This window comes from Centropristis striata, chromosome 22 (genome assembly GCF_030273125.1).
Source record: "Centropristis striata isolate RG_2023a ecotype Rhode Island chromosome 22, C.striata_1.0, whole genome shotgun sequence".
NCBI classification, from domain to species: Eukaryota; Metazoa; Chordata; class Actinopteri; order Perciformes; family Serranidae; genus Centropristis; species Centropristis striata.
The window spans coordinates 10,494,572-10,505,251 of record NC_081538.1 but is presented as its reverse complement, the minus strand read 5'-3'; the positions used below and the strand labels follow the sequence as shown (position 1 = coordinate 10,505,251).

Here is a 10,680-nt window from a genome sequence, read left to right as displayed (position 1 = left end):
GTCATAAAAACTATTTTATTCCAGATTGCTGGTAATTATTTGATATACTTGTTGAATGAGTGATGTTGGGACAAAGAAAATTAGCTCCACATCCCAGTTCCACCCTCCTCCTCCTCCTCCTGGCTACGGTCCCGTTCTTTCTTTCCAATGCGTTTCAAAGGCCCAGCTGCACTTTCAATCTCTGCATGCCATATTTACACCTTCACTGTATATGGTTACTGTCCAGAGTCATGCTTCTGTTTAAATTCTGTTACATATGTGCTCAAATTCAAACATTGTGGTGCCTGGAGTCCCTGTGTGGTTGTTACATGTGTCATCGGATCGAGCGGCTGACGTCAAAAAGAGCAAGGAAACCGAAATGTGAAGAGGAGAAAGTGAAGAGAAACGAAAATAGAAGAATGCCATCTGGTTGAGAGAAGAAAAAAAACACTGACTGGAAACGGAGAAAGAATTCACAGTGTATGAGGGTTGTCATGGCTGGGGTATTAAACGTGTATTTGCTTTAATGCATGCGGTCAGTCCCCGTCTGGCTGGAACTGTGAAATAACACGCAGTCTGACAGCAGCAGGAATGTTGCGGGTACTGGTTTCAGCATTAGGGAGCATTAAGTCGAAGCCCAAAGCATGCTACCAACACAGCAGTCTCAGGGGCAAGCTTAGCACCTTCTCCAGCAGCATATGCACTGCTCAGATCAGAACACATCAAAGAAAAACCATCATAAAATCTTTAAGAGTCTACTTACACTACGTCTGAGCCAATTTAATTCAGCATTCGTGACTTTGTCGTAGCAACAGCTAGTTATTAGATCACACTGAGGAGGTATTTCAGTCAGCAGGGTTCACTTCAATTTTGGTCAAATTTATCAAATTTTCAGTTTCATTAAAACTGCAAAATGTGAATTGTACTTAACCGCCAATTCAAATGCAATGAAACACTTTTATTGACCTTTTTGTGCTCATGCATCCAGAGGTCATGCTCAGCTCTTACCTGCTGTATTTCCCAGAGGAAAAGATGGATAAGCAGCAAATTCAGGTTCTTTCACATCCAGACAGAGACAAGTCCAATCACATCCCACCCTCAACTAAAGAGCCCACTTAATACAGCCCTGTCCATCATGTGATCACATATCTGCTCTATGACTGGTGAGGGCTGTCAGTTCTATTGTTGGAGGCAGAAGATGAGTTACACCTGGTGGGGAATGCTGCCTTCAAGTGCTCCTCGTATCTGCTTCATTCATGGCCAGAAATTTGAAATACAACTTGTTCCACCAAAAATAATATTTGCCTGGAGATAAAACAGTTCGTTGTTTTTTATTGTTCTTGTTTCTTGTGAGAACTGGCACAGCACAGAGCAGCTTTTGGTTGAACTTAGAGTATGTACAGTAGAAAAGGTGTCTAACCCTCTCGCGTCCCTCTCTACCTTTAAAAAAACTCCTGAAGACCCAGCTCTTCAGAGAGCAGCTTCTTTCCTAGCACCACACGATAATTCTACTCCTTAAAGAATTGTCACTAGCACTTATTGATGCACTAATAGCTCTTTTTGCACTATACCTTGATTGTTTGCTTTTATTCTTCCTGTAAGTCGCTTTGGATAAAAGCGTCTGCTAAATGACTAAATGAACCCTAACCCAATGACTTCCTGACTATTAAAATCATACTTCAACCACATCTTGATTATGATTAAATCCTTCATTTAAGCTCATTATTACAATATTTTTGACAGCATTTGAAGGCAGCAGACTTGATCATTTCAAAGTCCTGAGTCTGTGCCTTTTTTAATCCATGCTCTGTTATGTGTTATTACCACTGCAATTGACTTATAGATGAATCCATAATAAGTACAGTTACTTATTATGGATTCATCAGTTGTTTTTTTCCCTAATAATTCAAAGATACGTGAAAAAGCAGTCTTACAATTAAAAGTCCTGTATTTAGATGTTTTCCTAAAGTACAAATACAAAAGAATCGGCAGAAAATGTACTTAAAGTACCAAAGTAAAAGTATCCATTATGCAAAATCGCTAATTTCTGATATCCATATTTATTATACTATTAAATATTCATGTGTACATCACTTTGATGTGAAAGCTGGTAAAGATCGAGCGAATTATAATTATTTTTACATCAGATGACGTAACCTGTTTTATTACACAGAACCCATATCTAATATATAACATAATCTATTTGCAAGTTTAGATCTTATTACTGAATATGACTAAAGTGACATGTACCTAAAGCTTTAAAATAAATGTAGTGGAGTAAAAAGTATAGTATTTGCCACTGAGATGTAGTGGAGTAGAAGTATAACATAAAATGGAAATACTCGAGTAAAGTACAAGTAGATCAAAACTGGACTTAAGTAAAGTTGAGTAGAGGGCGACTTACTTCTGTACCTCCATTCTCCAACCATAGCGAGACTGAAACTACTTACTTACTGTTTTGTTCCGTCATTTTGGGCACATATGAAATCAGTGACACAATTCTACAATTTGACATAAAAACCACTCCACGTTAAATCTACACCAACGGCTTGGTTAATGGCAACTTTTTTTCTTCAAAAGTCAGACTTACATTTGTGCAGAAGAAGATAATTCACTTCATCCATGGCGAGTGCAGTTAGAAAATGACCATAGCACGGCAAACAGCCAATCAGATTGCAGCACAGCAATAGTCAATTGCACATGGCGTCAAATTTGCGCTGTTAACTTTCATTAGCAAAGACTTTGCTAATGAAGTGTTCCACACTTGTAGCATTGGGTTCTCGAAACAACTACACTGCAAAAAAAGAAAAGTTGGGTGAACTCAAAATTTCAAGGCAACAAACTTCGCTAAAATTTTAAGTTGGACAATTAAACTAAATATGATAAGTTTTGTTTATGAGTTTGCTCAACTCTGAATTTCTCTGGCACAATTGTAACACATGAAATGTCAGCTAATGTGACCACAATTTTGAGTTAGCATTGATACGCTAATGGCTACTCTTGTAGCCGTAACAAGCAGCGCCGCTAGCATCAGTTAGCCGCTAGCTTTCGCTAATGACCGAATTTCACAACAAAGAAATAAGAGTTAGCAGAACTATTGTCCCTTGTTTTGAACCCCAACTTAAAGATATAAGTAACAACAACAACTCACAAACTTGTTTTTGAGCATACAACTGGCTTCCTTTGTTCTGCTAACTTACATTATTGCCGTAAATGTCAGTAATTTATATTTCCAAGTTTTACCAAATGAAATCACTGTTTTAGGCCAAAAAATACAAGTTGTCTTTTTTGCAGTGTAAGCACAATCAAACACACTTTTAAAACAATTCTACCAGCCACTGGCCATACATTATAGAATAATGGTCCACAACAGCAGCCCTAATCCATAAATTTATTTCTACATACTAAATACCACAAACATCACTCTTACTCCTGTTGCCAGCAGGTGGTGCTCTACCAGTCTGTTCAACTGACTAAGTACATTTACTCAACTAATGCCCTTGAGATACTGGAGTGTGACAATGATTTTGGTTATTATCAAGAAAACCATGGAAATTCTCTAGATATCAGCTCTTAAATTCTTCTTATCAGTTTTTTTTGTTATCATTATATTTGTCCAAACAAATGTACCTTTAGTTGTACCAGACATTAAAATGAACAAGAAATAAAAAAAGACAAGGGTGGTCTAATAACTTTTTCCATGACTGTATATAATAGTAAAACACTGACAGAAAACATTTTATATTTACTTGTTACATTTAATTCTAGTGGATTACTGTATTTTCACTGTAGTATTAGTACTTGTACTCAAATAAAGGCTCTGAAAACTTCTTCCACCACTGGTATTTTTAAGTTAAGCTAGCATGAGGAAATTTGGAAATGTGCACAGGGAAATTAAATGTTAAAATTACAACTAAACTACTGATGGATAAAAAGAAAAGAAAAATGATTTTTTTTCAAAACAAATGATCGGTGGTCAGGAAAAGAAAAGAGTATAAAAAGCCCCTTGTTTTAACACACTGTGCAACAATAAGTATATGATGTGGTCGACTAGAATGATGGAGTTATGGACAGAAACTTGACAATGTGGAATACCTCAATGTCTTTATTGTTGTTGTTGAGTGAAGCGTACAATGTTTAAAACATTCATCCAGTTGGAAACTGCCCACTATGACATTGGGAGTGTTTAAAGAGGCTACAGATAGTGTGTTTTGCATAGGCTTCGCGCTACACAAACAAGTGTCTGGTTAAACATGAAAGAACTTAAAAAACATAAAATGGACACAAGGTTGTAAAAAAAAAAAAAACAATACGGCATTATGAAACCACTGAATTTTAAAAAAACAACAACGTAAATGTCACATTAAATCACACTTAAAATGTTTTGGTCCAGCTCCCCTGCTCTTTTCAGGAGCCATGGAATGTGATTGTCAGATTTCTGAGCAGTAAGATGGATCAATTTAATGCCCTGGCAAACAGTTCATATTATCAAAGCTTGTGCCGTGCCAAAACTATGAAAGGGAATGTGCTACTTAAGACCATGTCATAAAGAAATAAACATGAAAATCACAATATCATACTGAGTTGCTTTGAGGCTATCATGTACTGTACCTCAGCTGTCATAAATGGTTTCATTGCAATCATAAGGCCAGAAGACTTACATAGTGGTAAATATCCTTGTATTGTACTATTATCTGCTATATGCGTAGGCACCCTGATTTTAATTTGTATGCCCTCAATTAGAAAATGATCGCTGAGCATAAGAGTGTGCATAGAGGCAATGAAGAAGTTAGTTGAAGTTAAGGTAGAATAAAAAAACAGGTTGGTTTCCAGATTTCCTACATTGTAAAACATACAGCGAAGGCACCATGTGCAGCTGCTTTTTTTTTTTTTTTTAAGAGGAATGTCTGAAGATTTTAAAGTGATCAAACAGGTACAAAAAGCTACAAAACAGCTAGAAATGGAAAAGGACAAAACACATTAAAACATAAATAAAATGACATAAAGGATAATAAAAGTCATAATGGCCTTCTGAATATTCAACACTCCTATCACCACCGTGATCACCTGTGGGTGAATAGTTTCTGGATACAAAACAAAACAAAAAAAGCAAAAATACCTTTTGTTATGAGTATAAAGATGTTATATAAGATACAGTATGATATTCAAAACATCACATGTGCTAACATATATTACTCAGACCATTGCTGCACTATTGGTAAGACATAATAAAAGTGAAATCAGCTAAATTCTAGAAGTGCTTATATTTCTATCCTGAACTGGTGAACGTTGAATAAAATAGCAATGTGTGAAGCTTTTGCTTTAAATATAAATAAAAAAAGAGATGGAAAATGTACTGTAAGAGGGAGAGAACTGATTTCACCCATCTCTCAGAATTTTTTCTACTCTGTCGGCATGGAGTACAACAGATAAATCTAAATTCAATTTGTTTTTGTTTTTTTCTTCCTGGCAGGATTGTAAAAAAAGTCATTATTAGTAATTACAGATGTCCAAATTTCACAGCATTTTGTTTCTTTTAGAAAGCAAAAATCAATGTGCAAAGGCACTATACGTGGCAACCGTACAAAAATATGATGCTGTTTGGGTACAGTGCTTGGACAGCGTCTCTCCTGTCCCTCCGTTTTCGTGGGGTCCCTCTCGTGAGTGTGATCATTATTTGGTTCTTAAGACAAAGTCAAAGGAAGAGTCTTGGATTGTCGTGGTCCCCAGCTTTAGTGGCTCCTTCAAGACATTAGTGGCCCATACCTGGTGAGAAACACAAAACGAGTCCATCAGAGGCTTTAACAGTCTGCAGACAGGTGAGGGTTAATAAGTCTGACCTTCTGACACACAGGGATCAACCAAGTAACAAACACCTCATGCAGTTAACTGCAGTCAATGTGCAGTTTACCCTTAGGACTCACAAGGGACATTTCTGGCTTTTTAATAAACTTTGTACACAAAATGGAGACAATAGGGCTGGGTGATATGGACCGAGAGTCATATCCTGATATAGTTAGGCTGAATATTGATATACAATTTATATCCTGATATTTTTATCGCAAAGTGAGAACAAATGTTCAGTCAAAGCCAAATATGACATGTCACAAGTAGTTTTATTGAAATAATTTATTGAAGTGAACATAAATACTGTATAACAGTAAATAAATAAAAATAAAAAGCTCCATAAAGTGCACATTTAAATAAAAAAAACGTCTTAAATAAAAATAGCCTATGAAAAAAAACAGGCCAATCTTTTTACTGGTTACTGATAGTTTTGTTTTCTAAACCCTATGCACCCATTTATGAAAAAATAAAATAAAAGAACATTCAATATTTTAAAATAAATCCAGTCGTTCCGCAAATAAAAAAGACAATTATTCCTGGCCTGGAGAAAAGAATAACAAACATTACAAAATAACCAAATATGGCAAACCCTAGTAAGGGCAGCATTTATATATAAAGACAGAAAAACATTTTGAACTATATGGATATATGCGATATGGTCTAATTTCATATCACATTTAAAAATATATCGATATCTTTTTTATATCGTCATATCACCCAGCCCTAGGAGACACCCAGACCCTTAAGGACAAAAATGTCCCCATTGAAAACCAACAGCCAGCACAGCATAAATTCATGCATTCTGTTACATCAGGCTTTCAGTCAAAGCCCTCAAAATTGTAGTTTTTACTATTTTAAACCAGACTGAGCCATTTTCTTACCACTCGGGGCATAGCTGCTGTATAATGGAGCGCTGCAGTGTTTGATGCTGTTCATCAAAATCAATGTATTACTTATCATGTTGTTAATCACTGACATATGCCAGACTGTGAAAACAAATTCCCCCTAGAGGTAATTATACAGGAAATAATTCAATTTATGTTGTTTTTCAGAAAAAGCATAATGTAAATAAACAGAGATTTAAAGCGTTAAAATGTATAAAAATAATAAATATTTGTTCGTTATGATCAAAATTGAAGTTGCTAAAAATTAACACAATGAAAGTGGAATGTAATATGAATATATAGTATTTTACAGCAGTTTTAGGAAGATTTTTATGGACATCAGAACAACTTTCCTTCAGCACTTCTCAAGTACTTTTACGTTTTAAACAAGGAATCAAAAATAGTTTTACTTATTTTGTTTTTGGGTCAAAATTCATAAAGTTGTTATTCCATTAACAAGACAACAACTTTGAGAGGGACATTTTAAGTGTATTTGCTTGATTGACAGATCTAATAGACGGTGTTGCTTGCCCCACTTTAGCTTCACCCAGACAGAACCCAAAATCATACTCGCAAATATCCATTTTGACACTTTACTTTAATTCATGCTAGCAGCCTGCAGACGTCCCTTTGTCTGTTGGTCATTCTCAAACTCCTTTTTAAAGGCACACTATGCAGAAACTGTTAACACAAGATTCAAACCTGGCCCCTCCTCCCTTGCTCAGCAAGACTGAAGACAAACCCTAGATTTACTCTTATGTTGGAAACAAGTTTTGTCTGCTTGCTATTTTGATTCATTAAATTTGTGGGTTTTTTTGGCACTGTGGCCACTATTTTCATAGTCTGGTGTCCTTAACACAGCAAAATGAAAAGAAAAAGTGTAAAAAACAGGCAGAGGGCAGAGTCTCTGCAGATACAGACACCGCCACACGCTCCTACTGGATCATAAGTGAAGATTAAGAGGGATTCTTTTGTATGAATTTAATTTTGAATCAAGAGGCCAAAAATCAAGGTCTTACTTAAAAGTTCTAATTTCAACAAAGCCAGGCACTCAACTCTCTAAAAGGGTGACCATTATTTTGGAAGTTCTCTATTAGAGCCAAGCATGTGGAGAGTGTGAGGCTGCTAACTCACATGTGGTCCAGTCTGGTGTCAAATGTCCGTACGGTCCTGCAGCCAGCTACAAAATCTATACAAAGCCTCTGTCATCCACTGAGTCACACTGTGATGGTGTGCTAATCTCCAACATGCCAGCTATTAATGTGACAAACCAGCCTGGCAGGAACACCGACTCTAACACTTCTAGCACGAGAGGCAGGCTTGTGGTCTGAGTAGCACAAGTGGACGTGCACATGAGTGGAAACGCTGAAAGGTTTGAGTGGTGTCAAGATGGCTGTTGAGTGGGTTTACAGGGGTGAAACTGGTGTGTGTGTCTGTGCGCGTGATGCTGTGCCCTGAACAACCAACACAGACACGTACAGAATCCCTCAAGGCCAGACCCCCTCTAACGCCTGCTGAGAGAACAAAAGGATGAGTTGGCTGCACTCAGATCTGATTTTAAAATAGCAAGCAATGTTTAAGTGGCATCCTGAGACGCTGTGGTGCAAAAGGCCAAACATCAAACTGGAAAAGGCTGCAGGGTGGGCTACGACAGGGTCGTTATTTTGTGACACATGGTGTCGTATAAATCAAAGAGCCAGTGACAAGATGACATAATTAACACCACACCTTTCAGTCTCTGAAAAAATAACCATCTTGTAAAGGTTCTGGGACATTTGTTCTGACAGACACAATTGGAAATGTTTGCTGGCGGGAAGCCGGTGAGGGATCATGTGCTTTTCACTGCATTAGATACTGGTGGGTTGAGACCAGGGGTGCATTAATAACCTGGGCTAAAGCCTGGGCCTCTAAAAATTGAGAATAATTATGTAGGCTAATGAACACTCGACCATAACGCACATGACGCTGCAATACAGTGACATCTGGTGGTAAAAGTGATGGGGATGGTGCGACACTGAGTTGATACAAGGTAACAAAATCACACCATATACTATATCCAACATGCAGCTTAGACAGCACACAAAGCGTCAGGCAAGACAACGACATATAGTTGAAAATGAAATGTGCATAGTTAATGTTAGGCCTACATGCATTAGATAAATAAATGGCACAGAGAAGAATCAGTTATTTGATTACAATATGTTTGATTTATTGCATAGCCTATGAAATAGTTCTTCCTAAGTGTGTGTGTGTGTGTGTGTGTGGGGGGGGGGATGACTATATGTATATGAGTATATGTTGGCTCATTCACAAAAGTGAAATGCACAAAGTTAATGGTATACATTGGTACATACAATATAGTGTGTCAACCACTTAGGGATGGGGGCCCTCATAAAGTTCTGTAGCCCAGAGGCCTCCAGTGATGTTAATGCACCCCTGGTTCAGACAACTGAAAGGATATTGACAGTGTTGGGCAAACTAGTTGTAAAGCGCAGTGAGAAAAGCTCTGTTACTCTACTTTAAATGGAACTTTACTACACTGAAGCTAACGTTACCCCAGAGAAATGTAGCAACCAAAGCTACAGAAACATGGCAAAAGTAATTTAATAAAGCAAAGTTTGTTTTAGTTTTTTAAAACATTGAACCAACTTCATCCCACGGCAATTACATTTTAACAATGAACAAAACTGTCAGTCAAACAGCAAAAAAATTTAAGTTTTGCTTAATCTAAACTTTTACTGTTCCCTCATTTCCTATCCTATATGTACTGTCTTTGTTTACTTCTTGGAGTTTGTCTTTTGCACCCCCTCCTCTCCATACTTTAATTATTTATTTAATTTTTTGGCCATCAGACAATGAAAAATTGAAATAAAACTGTGGCCAGCTAGCTATGAAATAAAACTGTGGCTACCTAGCTAGCTATCTAGTTAGCTGTGACAAGATGCTAGCTGGTGTTTGCAGCCTGCCCTGAATTGGGATGATCAGCTTGTTTGGTGATGTTGTTTCAGCTTATTTGAGAATCATCTGAATGTGTGTGTGTGTTTAATTTGCTTAGCAGTTTAGATAAGCAGAAAGCTCTGTCTTCAGAAATACTTGGGAAATATCGCCTGTGTGGATGCTACCACACGACCTTATCAATAAAACCGTGGATATCAGTGGAATCTTTGGGGGAATATCTAGTGTAGCTCCTGGCTCAGAAAAGACTTGACAGAGGGCAATAAAAGTTTCAAAGTCAAATGTCTGTCTACAATCTCTGTCCTTCCCTTTAAACTGATTCTGTCAGCAAGTAGGCTCCCCACATGCTTATAAAAGCTTATTTCTGGTTTTAGTTTTGGTCATTGCCATGTTTTTACTTCAACTAAAGGATTAAACTCCTCTATGGCTTGAGAAAACCCCCTTGTCTTTTGGTTTGTAAACCAATTTGATAAATTAAAAAAAGGCACCGTGGCCTTTTTTCAGAACAATGTGGTATTTCATCATTTAACATTTTGGAGCCACAAGTTCACCCTACAACTGCAGCATACATGCCTGCCTGACCATTTGTATGTTTTCTCACACACATTCACAAGCTCTGCAGTTACAGGCTGACAGGTCTGGTGTCTTGTAAAAACTCACCATTGGCGACTGATTTGGTCTCCCCTCTGCCTGCCACCTGCAAGACATGAAAACAGGAAGGTAACAAGGGAGCAAAGGTGACAGAAAGTTATCAAAACACACCTGCAAAGCCTCCAAGCGAAGCAGCGAGTGCTTAGAACCACTTCTGATCTTAAACTTCCACCTATACAGACTCTTGAACTTATCCAGATCTCCTTCACTGATCATTATCCTGATCATCTAGCCTTCCCTGACATCACAACATAGCATGGTTAGCTAATGACATGTCGCTAACCGCTACCTTTCCTGTCCAGGGCCCTTTTTACGTCAGTGCAGACCACCGCCTGGTGCCCTCCAACCCAAACGCTCACTGTGG

At 37.6% G+C, this 10,680-nt stretch overlaps 1 protein-coding gene across 7 annotated transcripts in view; it reads right to left on the bottom strand.

Moving 5' to 3' along the window:
- Positions 1 to 4,070: 4,070 nt before the first annotated feature.
- The window catches only part of cald1a (caldesmon 1a), a 74,374-nt gene continuing 67,764 nt past the window's right edge, over positions 4,071 to 10,680 (bottom strand). For all 7 annotated transcript variants that reach the window (XR_009389670.1, XM_059325637.1, XM_059325640.1 and 4 more), the window contains 2 exons: positions 10,326 to 10,362; positions 4,071 to 5,745 (listed from right to left, as the gene is read on the bottom strand). Coding sequence is in view for 6 of the 7 variants with exons in the window: in XM_059325637.1 (XP_059181620.1) it covers positions 5,732 to 5,745; positions 10,326 to 10,362 (51 nt within the window). In the remaining variant the exon portion in view is untranslated. The remainder of the gene's footprint in view (positions 5,746 to 10,325; positions 10,363 to 10,680) is intronic.